Source organism: Sorghum bicolor, chromosome 6, assembly GCF_000003195.3.
Source record: "Sorghum bicolor cultivar BTx623 chromosome 6, Sorghum_bicolor_NCBIv3, whole genome shotgun sequence".
NCBI classification, from domain to species: domain Eukaryota; kingdom Viridiplantae; phylum Streptophyta; class Magnoliopsida; order Poales; family Poaceae; genus Sorghum; species Sorghum bicolor.
The window spans coordinates 3134731-3151405 of NC_012875.2; the positions used below are offsets into that span (position 1 = coordinate 3134731).

The window sequence follows — 16675 nt, forward strand, 5'->3', positions numbered from 1 at the left end:
ATCCATGCATAGAAGTCCATATCAGAAGTGCATCCATACAAGTCCAACATGTCCAAATGCATCCATACAAGTTCAACGTCGGCCAAACATGTCCGATGTGGCACAACAAGGTCCAAAATAAGGAGTAGAAGCTACCTAGCTCGTGGCGCCGTCCCCTTGGGTCCCCGAGCCCCCAGAAGCATCCTCCCACTGAGGCCAACCCCCGTGCGGCTGCGGATTCTGCATCTGCTGCTGCTGCCACGAGTACTGCCAGTGGCCGAGCTACTGAGGTAACTGCGACAGCCCGGGCTGCGGCTGCGGCGGCCACGAGTACCCCGGCTGCGTGGGGAACTGAGACGGCCCGGGCTGCCCCTGCGGCGGCCACGAGTACCCCTGCGTCGGTGGAGGTGTCGGGCCGAACGGCTGCCCGCTCTGGAGGAGGCTCTGGTAAGGACCCAAACCGGGGTGTGGAGGAGGAACCTGTGGAGAAGCACTCGCCGGAGGGCTAGCACCTGGAGTTGGGTTCGAACCCGCCGAGTGTGTCTGCACAAAGACCAAGTGATGGAATTAGTACCTGCGGACTGGCATCACAAGCTAAAGCAGTAGGCAATGTAGGGACTCACGGACGAGGTGCAAGAAAAGGTGGCAGTAGAGGTACTGGAGGTGGAGCGAAGAAAGCGGCTGGAGGCTCACTCATTCCCATGGCACGCATGTGCTGGGACATCTGCGACCACGCCTGCTCGTAATGCTGCGCAACTGAGGCCGCGTGCTGCTGATAGGCAAGCGCCATCATCTTCTGGTTGGCTACCACCTCCTGGACCTGGGCCTGCAATATTACACGAGCATGGTGGATTGTATTTGAAGGCAAGGTACATTATTTGTGAAACGGTCGAACGACGAATGAAACTCCACTTACCGGAAGACCCGCGATCTGCTGCGCACTGCTATGCTCCCGAGGCGCTATGGGGACCCGCGGTGCGCCGCCCCTACGCTGGTCTTCCTTGCGGATCTGGGTCAGCGTCGGGACAGAGGACAGATCAATGGCGCTGTGGGCCATATAGAACCGCCCGTGTTGCTTCCCTCCTCCCAACCTCATCACGAGCTTAGGGTCTATGGGCTCTGTGGTGACGTCGTAGTCGTCGCCATGGGCCGCTCGAGCTGCGTCGGCGTACTTGGTGAGCTTCTCGTGCACTCTCGGGCTGGTGTACTTCTCGGGCCCGTCCGAAGAGCTGTACGTGGTGGAGGGCGCTTTCGCTGGGCCGATGGGGGAGGTTTAGGGTTTTGCCGATGGGGGAGGTCTGCCGATGGCCTGGCCATCGGCAAAAAATTTCTTGGCCGATGGCTTTTAGTCGCCGATGGCCGGGCCACCGGCAAACTGGACGGTTGCCGATGGGCTTTTTTCGCCGATGGCCCGGCCATCGGCAATAATAGTTTTTCCGATGGCTCCACTTTGCCATTGGCAAACCTTGTTTTTTGCCGATGGCAGATTCCTCGGCCATCGGCAACCTTGAGGGCCATCGAAAAAAACTCCGTCTCCGGTAGTGAAACTTTATGTTTCATTGCAACACACTAGCATGCTTGCTAGTGTATTATATAAACAGATCCATACATTTGGAATAAACATATATAACTTAATTATTGCGTGGTCACCTAGATGACTTCTTCCTTAAGATTTATACAATAAATGCAAGAAATTATCCTTAGCCTATGCATGAAATTATTAATGGCATAAAAATGGCACTCTTTTCATTTTTTTAACCTCACAACAGATGTAAATAATAGCCAAATATTTAAGATGAGTTATCTCCTATCAATTTTTTATGAGAATTATTCATTTATTGCGTAATAATTGATATATGGTTAGACTAAGTTTGATTAAATCAAACAAAGGTATAGCTAGCTCATAATTGTATGGAAAGGTCTAAATGGTCACGCCATAAGTTGTATGTCTTGTTCAATGCATGAGCTTCTCCTCCAAATTCCCGTCCTTTCACTCTCAGGGCATGTACAACCCACAGACAGCAGGTTGTCTGTAAGTTTTTAAAACTCACGCACAGACAGCTAAATAGACAGCTTGTACAATGGGTTGTCTATTTAACCATCTATAAGTTGTTTAATGCTTGTATGTAGTCATGATTAAATATGAATATGATCCTTGTATACCAGTGTATTGCTACTTAATACAAAACATATCAAGCATAATTAAGTTGAATATACTTAATACAATATTGTTAGACTAGTAATTTTGACAAAATAATTAATCATGAATATTTTTCCCCATAGTGTCGTAATACTAATACGAGTATGTTACTGTAATTTTTAAATTTTTATTGAAAAAATAGTTTTTTAACGATTCCACAAAATAAGATATACAGAGAATCTTCAAGATATAACATGTTTTGTAGTTCTGGCCAGAGGGAATCTAACAAAATTTGAATCATAATTTTTGGATTTAAATTTGATTTTATATGAATTTTATAAGTTTTAGTAAATTTATGTATTCTTTAGAAGAGGACAAGATGCTAGCAAATATCACCCACATGAGATCCGTTAGTGCGTTGTTCATTCCTCGGAGCACGGGCCGAAGCCGGCGTCTCATGAGACGACGACTCTATGCTGTCAACCGCTCGAGAGGAACTTTTTTATAAAATTTTCTGGACACAGTTGTACGTGCCCTTAGCCTGTCTATCCCTCCACTTCCCCAAGCATAAGTTGTAACCGGCTTTACTAAAAGTAATATGGTGTTTGAATACATGGACTAAAGTTTAGGAGATGTTTGGATATGATGTCGCATGAGGTATTTGGATAGTAGTAAAAAATAAATTACAGAAGTTCTTTGTAATCCATGAGACGAATTTATTAAGCCTAATTAATCCATCATCAACACATGTTTACTATAGTGCCATATTATTGGATCATGACTAAATTAGACTTGATAAATTTGTCTCATAAATTAGTCTCAATTTGTGTATTTAGTTTCATAAATAATTTATATTTAATACTTCATGCATATGTCCCAACATCCGATGAGACAATAAAAATTTAGGAGGTGTAACCAACCACTATATAAATCATGATCATTTTAACGTCCCGTCATGACTCAAACTCACGACCAGACTCATACTATTTGGAATAACATGTGTTTAGCTAGCATATAGAGTTTGATGCTAAGACACATTAGAACATATGACACAAACTTTATGTTCTATTGCAACGCACGAACATGCTTGCTAGTGTATTATAACTAGCAAACAAATCCTTATATTTTGTAATAAACGTATAACTGATTGCATGGTCACCTAGGCAACTTTTGCCTTAAAGATTTATATAATACAATATGATTGTGTCACCTGCACTAATACGTCTTGAAATCAGAGTCTGGTCATGGACAGGAGAGAGAAAAGTGGTGCGTGAGGGTACCATACAAAGTAAGATAGAAGAATTTGTTCTCCGCGTGTGGTGTGCTTTTTTTTGGCACACACGGGTAATTCTCCGTGTGTGTGTCCACCCATCAGGTGAATAGTAATCAATTATTAGATGTAAAATCTATGGTGAAAAACTTAAGTGGGTAAAAGGATTCAAGGTGAGGGATACATACTTTTCAATTTTGTTTGCTCTTTTATAGTCTAGACTAGACTAGATAGACTAGAATGGAATAGACTAGATTAGATAGATTACACTTGGGTTGAAAATGAACAAGATAAGAGTATCTCCAAGAAACTATGCAAATCATTTTGTAAATCTAAATATAGCTAGTATTAAAAAAACCATCTCCAAGAGACTAGGCAAATGGCTCTCTAAATTTAGCCATGTATTCCATGATGTTCGTTCTTTGTCTCTGCACTACTGGAATTTCGTTCTTTGCCGACTGCCAAAAGCAGTCGGCAAAGGCTCTAAAACAGGTGGCAAAGGCTTTGCCGACTGCTTTACACGTGGCAGTCGGCAAAGAACACGTGGCAAAGAATTCATCGGCAAAGAAACCTTTGCCACCTGCCAAGAGGAAAGCAGTCGGCAAAGCCTTTGCCACCTGCCAGTATGGCAGTCGGCAAAGGGAACGTACGCCGTTATGAGATTCTTTGCCGACTGTCTTTGTTGGCAGGTGGCAAAGGATTCTTTGCCAACTGCCTTTATTGGCAGGTGGCAAAGAATTCTTTGCCGACTGCCTTTACTGGCAGGTGGCAAAGGGCGCTCTAGTTATTTCAGCCCAGCCCAACATTGGTTCTGGCCATGAAATTCTAGCATTTGTATAAAGCAAATAAATACCAATTTTCATCCTCATTTTAACAATTACTATTCTAGCTCACGAGAAGACATCAAATTATACTGCACTTATTCCAGCACACCGATACAAATAGTAAGTCATGTTTTCATCCAAAATCACATCAAACACAAAGTCATGAGTTTCATACAAATTAAACTTCATATCACATTAGCTACTCTAGGTCCCAACAAATGAATTTGCCAAGATGCTCTGCTCCTCTCCACACGTCGTTGCTCCTCTCAATCCCTGAAAATAGAAATACAAATGCTAGACAATAAAACACTAAAATCACAGAAGTAGAGAGCTGCAAACTCAATGAACAGAGCTATTTTAAAATGTTTGCAACCTACAAATATAACTTATCAGAATAAACGGGTCATTGCAAATTTACTCCCAGAATTGCAGGCAGTGGCACACAACATAATGGTAAACTAAATTCTAAGAGTTTACCTAAGACAATTAACTGCATGAGGCAAACAGAGAGGCATCACATACCGATGTTATGAATAGAAGTATTGTAAAGAAAATACGAAACTCTATATTTTCAACAATTTGACTATATAAATGTCAGCACACTAAAATCACATGAACCTATAGCAAGGACTGTCACATTAAAGGACACTATAATGTAAAAGATATTCAGAGTACATCACATGGCCTGAAAATCTGAAGCATTTGCTATTGCTCTGCCCCAAAGCTACCTCCTCTCATCCCATGGCTCCATCCCTCTCTAAATATGTGAAACCACAGAGGCATCAAATTTAAGTGACAAATTACTACATAAAAGGAAATTGTAATGTAAAAGATAAAAGATAGATGAGCAACATTGCTTAACCCACCTTTGTATAGACTGACAAATTTAGGTTCACACAAAACTCAACTGTTACTGCCACGCAAGGCAAATAGCAAATAGGTGGCAGTCAGATAAATTGGTGAACTCTCGTGAAAACTCACCTCAATTTTAACATGACCTAGGATAGTGTTGTAGGACATGAACATAGAAAGCCAGGGGGTCCAGCTGTTCTGCACACACCATGCTATCAAGCACTCGAGCTGATGCAGCTGGAGCACTTATCCAAGTTGCAGATAGTGACACCATATATGACAGAAATGCAGCTGTAGCTTTTGCTTTTTATTATTTTAGTTGGTGGTTTAGTAGACTCTAAATTGAAAGCACAAAAACTGTATTGCTAATTTTTTAAATTGTAGTCTGACAATGTCAAAGAAAGAGCTGGTATGCGTCAGCTTGTTTGGGAAAGATATCTGAGTATCTAATTAATGTATCTATAGCACTTTTATTCGACAAACATTGAATCTATGGGACCGTGGTAGTAACTAACATGAGAAATAATTTAGTATGCTTATTTGCAGCCTTAGAAATCGACAAACTAAGGTCCTACAGCTTCCATGGTTATAAAACAGAAGCAAAGAACAGAGACGTCCGAGGTGTTGAACACCCTGAATTGGAAAGAACAGTAAAACATTAGGAGGCCGTTCAGTATTTCTTACAGAGATTGGAAGGCCAAGCAAAAAACAATATGCATCATTTCAAATACATACAACGTGAATAGGGTGACCATGGCACCGGCATGCCTGTTCAGTCAACCTGTTCTGCTTCTGCATTAGCATAGTTGTTGAAGAGGCTACAGAACTGTAAATAGGAATCATGGATAAGTAAGCACATACATTGCTTTTTACTATGTATATCTATCAATACATAGCACCAAAACTAGAATCCAAGTGAGCGACAAAGAGCAAGAGCATAAAAAACAACGGATTCGAAAGAGAAAGCGGGCCTTTTTTTTACTATATATACTCCAGACACCTAGTAGATTCACTAAGCAACGAGGCCATTAGCGGATTGCAAGCGCAGAGCATGGGCAACCACAGATTAAGAAGCCATTAGCGGATTGCAAGCGCAGCAGCATGGGCAACCACAGATTAAGCCAGAGGGAATAACAGAAGCGAGCACAGCGGACTCACCAAGATCTGCCGCCGACTCTGCCTCTGCCTCCGCTGCTGCAGGCGCCATGGCAGCAGCACCTGCGCGGGTGAAAGGTCCTTGTTTGGTTTTGGTAATTGAGTGACAACTTAGGTGGACTAATAGTGTTTATGTGAGATACATAGGAGATTAGTCCACAGGTGATGATGTGATGATGAAGGAGCTCATTGCATATGAGACATGACATGGAGTCATGTGACCAAGGTGGAGAAGATCAAGATGAGGCTTGGCTTGATGGACCGGTTGCAAGAGTGAAGGGCAAGTCGGAGGCTTTGAAGCGAGGGACCGCGTGTGACGGTGAAGCTTGAGCAAGACTTGGCGCCGATGGACCGAGGCAACGGTGAAGAGCAAGTGAGGTCAAGATCGATGAACCAATACGGTCACGTGATGATATGAAGTGGATCATATCATTTGGTGATTGGTTGGTGCATGTGTTGCATCAACATTGGAGAAGATGAAATGGAAAGCGCAAGGCAAAGGTATAACCTAGGGCATTTCCATTTCACCGGTCATAGGTATGTAGAGAAGTTTATGACCGGATTTAGGATAGATGGCCGTACTATCAAGAGGGGCAAACTTGTTTGCATATCGGTCATCTAGTGCCACTTGAACGATCTAACTTTGCATACGTGTTAGAATCGAGTGGCGTGGCAAGTTGAGAGGCTAACTCCCTTGTAAAAATGTTTGTGAAAATGCTAACACACTTACACAAGTGTTGTGACACTTTGGTGTTGGCACATGGAAGCAAGGGAAGGAGTTGGAGTTCGTTTCGCGCAGTGTTGTCAAGCCGGACGCGTCCGGTATAAGGTCGGACGCGTCCGAGTTGAGGCACCGGACGCGGAAACAGTTTTCGCGTAGAGTCCGGTGTGCTCCGTCCGGTGAGGTCGCTTTCTCGGTGAAACTCTCTGAGTTTGCGTCCGGTGTGAACTAGGACGCGTCCGAGTTAGCGTCCGGTGCAAACTCCTCCTACAGAGCTCTCTGGGTATGAGTCCGGTGTGACACCGGACGCGTCCGGTATTTCAAAAGCTAGAGTCCGGTGCCCTGTCAGTGTCAGAGGTAACGGCTAGTTTTCTAACGGTCAAGAGCACCTGACGCTGGTCTGGTTAATACCGGACGCGTCTAGTGTGAACTAGGACGCGTCCAGTGTGGTCGACTTTTGCGCAGTGAAGGGTAACGGCTAGTTTAGCCCTTGGGGCTATAAATAGAAGTTGTGGCCGGCCTTGGCAAGTGATGAGCACCCTTGGGACTTAGTGTCCATGCTTGGGGAGTGCTAGTGAAGCCTCTAACTCACATATGCTTGATAGTGTTCATCCGATTGTGTGAGTGAGCGATTCTAGTGCGTTGCATCGAGAGATTGCATCGAGTGGCACTAGGTGTTCGTGTTGCAAGCCGGTGGTGCTTGTTACTCTTGGAGGTTGCCACCTCCTAGACGGCTTGGTGGCTTGTGACTCCGTCGAAGCACGCAAGGAGATTGTGCGGTGCTCCGGAGAAGAGATTGTGAGGGGTACGGTGCTCACCCCGCGGGGATCGCGAAGAGCAACTCTAGTTGAGCGAGACGTGAAGAGCGACAAGTGGTCCGGCCGGGTCAAGTGCTAGAGCTTGTGGTAAGCACTCCACGTGGGAGAGTGTGACTTGCGGGTCACTACTAGCAAGAGGACCGGCGGCAACCTTGGAGCTTGTCTCAACGGGGACGTAGCTTGGTGGCAACCAAGTGAACCTCGGGAGAAAATCATCGTGTCAACATTGTTCTTCCCGTTGGTTTGCAAGTCCCTAACACAAGCTTGTATTTACATTCTTATATTTGTGCTTGTGTAGTTGCTCTTGTAATTAGTTAGCTTGTGTAGCTTGCTAGTTACCTTCTTGCTTGTGTAGCTAGAAGTAGTTCCCTTGCGTGACTAATTTGGTTTGTGTAACCTTGTTAGTCACATTGCTTTGTTTGTGTAGCTAAGTAATTTGTGCTCTCTAATTTGGCATTGGTTGCCTTGTTTTTGAGCTTGCTAGTGAGCTTAGGCTTTGTGCGCTTTGCCTCACTAGTTTGTGTAGGAGCTCTCCCGGTTTGCAAAGTACTAGTTGCATAGGTTTGTGTGTCCTTGCTCCTAGAATTGTTTAGGTGAGCTCTTGCTAAGGTAGCACCTTGCTTGCTTGTTTACGATCTTTTCAAGGTGCTAGAGAACTTAGATAGAGGGGTGTAGTCTTGGCTAGACCGATAGTTTTAATTCCGCATTTATTTCGGTTAGCCGGCGTAGTAAATTTTAGAAAGGACTATTCACCCCCCCTCTAGTCCGCCATCTCGACCCTTCAAGTGGTATTGGAGCTAGGTCTCTCATTTGTGGTCTTCACCGACCCGAGAGGATGGCGGCTTATGGGCTAGATGTTGAGTGTCCACACATTTTTGATGGCACACACTTTGCACGGTGGAGAAATTGGATGCAATGCAATTTTAAGTTTATTTCTCCTCAAATGTGGTGGATCGTAGATGTGAGCTTTTCTTGTGCAATTGATAAAAAGGTTGCAACTCAAGCGCAAAAGAAATGCCTACATCTTGATTGCCAAGCTACTAACATCTTCTACTCATCTATGAAAGATAATATATTTGGTGAGATCATGGATATGAAGTCCGCCCATGAGATTTGGGTATTTCTCAATGAGAAATATGGGGCAATATCCAAAGAAGATGATGTGCCAAAGGTGGACACAAATGAGGATGTTGAGCATGACCACAACATGGTGGCTGTGGAGGATTGCTCCACCTCATGGTCAAGTGAAGAAGATGATGATCATTCTACAAGATCACTTGACAAGGACGATGATGATGCCACAAGTGATGCAAATGATGATGCTACTCCATGCACACTTGATGATGAAGGTGATGGCTATGAGAGTGATGCTTCCACCAGCTCATCTACTACATCACCATATTGCTTCATGCCACATGGTGACACTAAGGTATCTATTGGTGATGTGATTATTGATTGTGATGGTCCAAAATTTGAGCTTGTATGCAAACTCTCAAAAGCTTTAAGAAATGAGTTAGCAAAAACAAATAAATTTAAAAATGAAAAATCATTTCTAAAGACCACATGTGAACAACAAAAGCATCTACTTTATGTTACTACTTGTTCACATGAGGAGCTAAAATTGGTTCATGAGGAACTTTGTGTTGCTCATGATAACTTGGTAAAACATCATGCTTTTCTCACTAAGAGGCTTTTTAATGAAGAAACTAAAACTAGTGAGAGCTCATCATTTGGGTCAAATGATCAATCACATATGATTACTAACCCTTGTGATGTAGGCAAGAAGCATGTATCCACCTCTTGCCATGATTTATTATCTATGCCATGTTCTTCACATATAGATGCTTGTTCTACTTCTATGTCTTGTGAAACTAACCTTTTGAAGGAGAACAATGAGCTCAAAAATAAAGTGAAGAATTTGAGCAACAAGTTAGAGAGGTGTTACACCTTTGAACATATATTGAAGACTCAAAGAAACTATGGTGACAAGTGTGGCCTTGGCTTCAAGAAGAAGATGACAAAGGGCAAAAGAAAGCAAGAGAGAGAAAAGCTCTCTCATTTCATGTGCTATCGGTGCCATGAAGTGGGACATCTTGCTAATGCTTGCCCAAACAAAGAGAAGCTCAAGAAGATGAAAGAAGAAGAGAGGCTCAAGCATGTCAAGTGCTTCAAGTGCCGCACTTGGGGTCATCTCACCTCAATGTGCCCAACCAAGCAATTGGTGAAGCAACAAGCAAAGCCTCAACAAAATCCACAAGTTGAGCAAGAAAAGAAGCCCCAAGCTCAAGTCAAGATCTACCATGTAGATGGTGGTGACATGGGGATGATGAAGAAGAAGACAAGAAGGGGAGGTAGACAATCAAGATCATCAAAAGACCTCTCCCACATCAAATGCTTTGAGTGCAAGAATGATGGACACTTTGCCTCGAAGTGTCCAACCAAGCTTGAGAAGAAGGCTCAAGCAACTCTCAAGAGGCAAGGCAATGAGAAGCAACACATGAGCAAGGAAGAAAAGGCTCAATCCAAAAGAAGTTGCTACTTATGTCGGGAAAGGGGACACATGGCTTATTCATGTCCCCTAGGTAATAGTTCTAAACCTATCTCAATTGATAACCATAATATGCTTAGAAAGGATGGTGATGGTACCTCTATGGTTGCTATTACAAGACATCCCGCTACTCATACTAAGGCATCGCCTAAGTATGTTGCTCCTAACTTGAGAGGACCCAAACTAGTTTGGGTACCATCAAAAAGTGGATGAATATGTGTAGGTACCATCGGCATTGGAGACTTGATTCAACTGAGTCTATATTGTTCATCATATTATAGAGTGAAGTATTAAAGCTTAGTGCACATCCAAACCCAATGCCATGACAAGATAGTGAAGTCCAAGTGCTACAACATACAAGTGCAAATATTCAAGTTGTGGTGATTTATTGGATTATTTGATGGCTTGCAATTACATGAGTTGAAGCTTGCAAATTAGATGATCATGAGCTAATCAAGGTATATCTTTTTGATCACATTCATTTGGGTGCATATGAGTTGATTGAACTGGATATATATGCAATGTTGCTTGCTATAAGATGTTTGAATGGATGAAATGCTTAGTAATCAAGTTTGGATTGATTTGGGTTGGATAAGTTCATGAGATGACTTTTAGTAAGTGTATTGAATTGATATATATCTCGTGAATGCATTCAATCAAGTTGATTTCAAGTTTTATTCAAACTAAACAAGTATAGCTCAATTGCTTGAAATCTGTCCAACATTGAGAATCTGAGCTAGCTGAGATCAAGTCTGCTTTTGAGTGATCAAATCTATTTGGAATGTCTTGAAATTTGGTATGCATGCTGTGCAATTATCATAGAAGATGCTGTAAAAATCTCATGAGAATTGGATGAGGGATACTTCGGTTTTGGAGTAGATCTTATCAGCTATAGTACAGCAGTATTTCAGCATGTAGAAGTGGTGGAAGAATTGAAATCTGGTAGCAATCTATATGTCAAATGAAGCTTAAATTTTTACAGCTGCTAGATGACTCAGTGAATCACATCTCCACCAAATTTCGTGGTATTTGGATCTGTACATTGTGAGATATGGATATTTCTTTAAAGGGTACAGAATCTGCTAGAAAAGTGACAATTATTGGATTGATCTAGAGTCACTTCGATTGAAAGGTCCTCAAGTTGGAAATATGATTATAAGTGTTTGAGACACCTAAGTTTGGTTTTGAATTGATCTAGAAGCATGACAAGTAATGAGTACAAGGTCATTTGATTGTGGAATGTACTTGGTGTACACATTTAGTACTCAAATTGAAGATCAAGATCAAACTCAAGATGAAGTGGAAGTTTAAGTTCTAGTGACTATTGGAGATCATTTGGTAGAAAGAAAAGGACTTAAACAAGTAGAAAGAAAAGGACTTAAAGAAGGATTCATGGTTACTCATCATATTAAGTCCATCACTTGAATCAATCAATAAATGCAATTCAAGTAAGTATCAAGAATGGTTCTTTGGAGAGAGGTCACTTCTCCCTATGTGAGGGGCGTGCCGCCCGAGGAGTGGGTAAACCAAGTGTGGTGCTTGGAAGGCTAACATGGAAGTGGTAATCTAAAGGACATTTGAGATGCTTAGTTGAAGCAATCAAAAGGATTGATCAAGAGAGCAAGCAACACCCAAAAGAGAGCTAGTCATGATGTTCAAGTGATATTCTTATTAGTTCTCTCATGCAAGCAATGGTCAAAAGAAAAAGCAAGCCAACCACAACAAGATAGTGCACTTGATCAAGAAGTGGTTCTCCATTCATATGGGTGAAGATTTGATCTGTCAATTGGCATTTATAATTGGTATTCACCAAGCTTATTAATTGGACTTCACATTGCTATTGGAGAAATGAATTGGAATCTATGTGACTATCCTCTTCTCCAACATAGCAAAGGTATCATTGTAATGTGCATGATCATTTCATCCCTTACTAGTATGCGGTTAGTGCATATAGTACATGCTTAATAGGATCATGCATGACAAATGAAAAGTTTTCAATTCATAGCCTACCACTATTGCTTGAATGATTAATTGATCTGGTGGTATATATATGAGTTTGTTCATGAGCTAGTGAACCCAAGTACTTGATCTATTTTGGATTGTTATCAAGTGACAAGTACAACATTGGCAAGATAACCCTTAATGTGAGGTGTGAAAAAGCTTGTCATCGGTTCAAACCGGACTTGGAAGCTTTAGCAAATCAACATAGTTCAAGTCTACAATTAGAAGCTCACGATGATTAGAATACAAGAACAAGACAACAATGCAAATGGATATCTAAACTCAAATGTTTCCTCAATTGGTATCCTACAATTGGTACTCATGATAGCAAATGTTCAAGAAAGCAAACAAGTGGTTCCATACTAGAAGACCTTCAATTGGAAGAAGATTTCCATATGGTATCGAACAAGATCTTTCAAATGATATGACGTTTATACATATGGTGTCTATCATACAAGAAGGTGGTTCCACAAGTGATCCTCAACTTTAAGTGATCATCAAGCAAAGAAAGTTCCCTCACCAACAAGATTTACAAGTGAATGACCCATGCTATGACATAGGGGGAGGTGCCCCACCAAATGGTATCAAGGTCAAAGATCCTAAATGGTATCTCAAGAGCAATTCAAGTAATGTCATTCCAACACATATGCTGATGTCCATCAAAAATGCAAGATTCAAGCCTCAACCATCCATCCCAATGCAATCCTTTGTCACAATGAGATTCACACTCTTTCAATTGATATCACATACCTTTTATGGAAATTGATGACAAAGGGGGAGAAGTTGGAACAAAGATATGATCATAGGATAAGTTGGACAACAAAAGATATATTTCAAGGGGGAGAGATCAAAGATGGACATGGAAAAGGGATCAACATTAAAAGAAAAGATGATGGATCAAAATTCTTGGACAAAAGATAAGCACACAAGTAGGGGGAGCAAGCTCATGAACATTGATCGCTTGCATTTGATATGTGCATACTCATGTGCTTGCTTGCATTGCATAAGTTTCAAATTCAATATGCATGCTTGTGTGGTGTATGCTAGTTTAGAACTTGATTGATGATATGATAACTAGCATGCATAGGTTGGTAGCTAACTTGTGTTTTTCAAGTAAAGACTAGACCCTTGCTCTTAATGTTGATCTCACGGGGTTTCTAGTGTTTTTGTTGTCTAGCTACTCATGGTGCTAAGGATGGTGTACCTTGAATGTTTCAAATGCTATCGAATTTGGTATCGAGCTACAAAGGTTTATTCTATACACCTTAGCACTTAGTAGGGTTTTGTGGTGCTTATCCAAATCTTGACATAGAGCTTAAATATTGGATAAGTAGCATAAAATCCAAAACAAGTTAGCAATTTACACTTGTGTGAAGTGCTAGCTTGAAAAAGCTTAATTTCCATATCTTTGTAGAGTTGTCATCAATTACCAAAAAGGGAGAGATTGAAAGGTCCTTGTTTGGTTTTGGTAATTGAGTGACAACTTAGGTGGACTAATAGTGTTTATGTGAGATACACAGGAGATTAGTCCACAGGTGATGATGTGATGATGAAGGAGCTCATTGCATATGAGACATGACATGGAGTCATGTGACCAAGGTGGAGAAGATCAAGATGAGGCTTGGCTTGATGGACCGGTTGCAAGAGTGAAGGGCAAGTCGGAGGCTTTGAAGCGAGGGACCGCGTGTGACGGTGAAGCTTGAGCAAGACTTGGCGTAGATGGACCGAGGCAACGGTGAAGAGCAAGTGAGGTCAAGATCGATGAACCAATACGGTCACGTGATGATATGAAGTGGATCATATCATTTGGTGATTGGTTGGTGCATGTGTTGCATCAACATTGGAGAAGATGAAATGGAAAGCGCAAGGCAAAGGTATAACCTAGGGCATTTCCATTTCACCGGTCATAGGTGTGTAGAGAAGTTTATGACTGGATTTAGGATAGATGGCCGTACTATCAAGAGGGGCAAACTTGTTTGCATATCGGTCATCTAGTGCCACTAGAACGATCTAACTTTGCATACGTGTTAGAATCGAGTGGCATGGCAAGTTGAGAGGCTAACTCCCTTGTAAAAATGTTTGTGAAAATGCTAACACACTAGAACAAGTGTTCTGACACTTTGGTGTTGGCACATGGAAGCAAGGGAAGGAGTTGGAGTTCGTTTCGCGCGGTGCTGTCAAACCGGACGCGTCCGGTATGAGGTCGGACGCGTCCGAGTTGAGGCACCGGACGCGGAAACAGTTTTTGCGTAGAGTCCGGTGTGCTCCGTCCGGTGAGGTCGCTTTCTCAGTGAAACTCTCTGAGTTTGCGTCCGGTGCACACCGGACGCGTCCGGTGTGAACTAGGACGCGTCCGAGTTAGCGTCCGGTGCAAACTCCTCCTGCAGAGCTCTCTGGGTATGAGTCCAGTGTGACACCGGACGCGTCCGGTATTTCAAAAGCTAGAGTCCGATGCCCTATCAGTGTCAGAGGCAACGGCTAGTTTTCTAACGGTTAAGAGCACCGGACGCTGGTCTGGTCAATACCGGACGCGTCCGGTGTGGTTGACTTTTGCGCAGTGAAGGGTAACGGCTAGTTTAGCCCTTGGGGCTATAAATAGAAGTTGTGGCCGGTCTTGGCAAGTGCTGAGCACCCTTGGGACTTAGTGTCCATGCTTGGAGAGTGCTAGTGAAGCCTCTAACTCACATATGCTTGATAGTGTTCATCTGATTGTGTGAAGGCCGGGTATTTACATGAGTAGATGTCTTTTATTGAATGGTGAAACCACAGTTCCGACCCTGTTGAGGCTAGTCTATCTCATCCTTGAGGGATGGTTGACGGCATGGCTGTTCCTGTGGAGGGTTACCGAGCCCTGTGGGGTCGCGGGGGTCGGATCGCCAGCACTGCTTCACATCCCGTCAATAGTGGGAAAAGACCCCAAATAGTGGTGCTGATTTACCTCTCCCATTCCCTTTCTACTGTGCGGCTGTACGCTGCAGTGAAAGAGGTAAGGGCACATAGTGAAAAAGGTGATGCTGCAGTGCCCAGGGTGGTTGGAATAGTTGTCACCTTGCCCTGCTGCGGTATGGAAGCCATCGCGTCTGTCATGTCGTAGGTACGGGCGCCGTGCGGTGGAAGTCTTGCTGCCCAGGCGGAGTGGGGTCCGGTGCCCGAGCCTGGACGGGGTCGGGCGAGTTGGAACTTGCGTCCGAGGCCCTGAGGGGTCGGGCGAGTCAGAACTTGCGTCCGAGGCCCTAAGGGGTCGGGCGAGTCGGAACTTGCGTCCGAGGCCCTGAGGGGTCGGGCGAGTCGGAACTTGCGTCCGAGGCCCTGAGGGTTGTGGTTAGTATGTTTTTTTTGCGTTTTTCATTGCTCTGATTTGGGTATCCCTTATTATGGTACCCAACAGTAGCCCCCGAGCCTCTGAAGGGGTGAGGTCACCTCTTTAAAGGTTCTTTCCCCAGGGACTGTAGTTGACTAGGAGCCTTTTATTTTTCTTCGGGGGGTGCGTGCGAGCGCACCCGCCGGGTGTAGCCCCCGAGCCTTTTGGAGGAATGGTGTTATTCCTTCAAAGGCTTTCACCCTATGACAACTATAGTCTGGAGTGTTTTAAGGGATAGGTTGCGTGTTCTTTACACGTAGTGCCTGTTCCCATGGTGCGAGGAAGCCCCCGAGCCCTTTCCCCACAAGGGTCGATCAGGTTCTTTCTCGTCTTGTAATTACGTCCCTCATTCTTCCTTTCGCTCGGAGGAGGGGTGGGTCGTGCCGTACTACCCTCGATGGGCGAGTGACGACGTTTCCCGGGAGCTGCAGGCGGGTAGATCCGAGTGGATGTCCGAGTCCCGTTCGATAGGGGTCGGCTAGTGGCCTTATGGGCACATCTCAAAAAAGTACCCGAAGGCAGTCACGGTGGATGTCGGAACCGTTCGTTAGGTTCCGAGGGCTCGATGCCTCCCTCGATGGGATCCCACTCACGTGACACCCGCATGGGTCTCGGATATGACTGTAAAGATGCGCCGACTCCCTGTTGGGCTCGGACCTTGGCCTCTATTGTGCTCATCTTCAGTCATCCCTCGCTCAGTTATCCTGAGGCGACTGTTCGAACCTGTGTCGCAGGTCAGTCTCGCAACCTCTGGAACGTAGGTGGCCATAGCCTGGGGATTTTGGGCCTCGAAAGGCTTTTTTTTTCAAATTCGTTTTGTAGCGTCGGGGTCGGGCGAGACGGAATTTTTGCCTGACGGGAAACCGTCTTGCAGTTTTTGCTCGGGGTCGTGATGGGGTCGGGCGAGACGGAATCTTGCGCCCGATGGAGACCTCCCTGCGACGCTTGGTCCGCGGGGGGTCGGGCGCCGCGTCCCCTGGAAGGAACCACCCTGACATAACTTTTT

General features: G+C 43.9%; 1 protein-coding gene across 1 annotated transcript; it reads right to left on the minus strand.

Annotated features, from left to right (window-relative positions):
* Positions 262 to 1478, minus strand: LOC110436304 (translation initiation factor IF-2-like). The gene is made up of 4 exons (XM_021462997.1): positions 1445 to 1478; positions 896 to 1233; positions 638 to 805; positions 262 to 522 (listed from the first exon to the last, which is right to left on the minus strand). The coding sequence occupies exons 1-4, from the start codon at positions 1476 to 1478 to the stop codon at positions 262 to 264; spliced, it is 801 nt and encodes a 266-aa protein (XP_021318672.1).

What these genes read in the sequence shown, in the direction of transcription:
- LOC110436304 (XM_021462997.1), bottom strand. Translation starts at nt 1,478, where the DNA reads ATGGCCGAGGAATCTGCCATCGGCAAAAAACAAG. An exon ending in TGCCATCGGCAAAAAACAAG is followed by an intron (nt 1,234 to 1,444) that starts GTTTGCCAATGG and finishes CCATCGGCCCAG; the next exon opens with CGAAAGCGCCCTCCACCACG. An exon ending in AGCAGATCGCGGGTCTTCCG is followed by an intron (nt 806 to 895) that starts GTAAGTGGAGTT and finishes GTAATATTGCAG; the next exon opens with GCCCAGGTCCAGGAGGTGGT.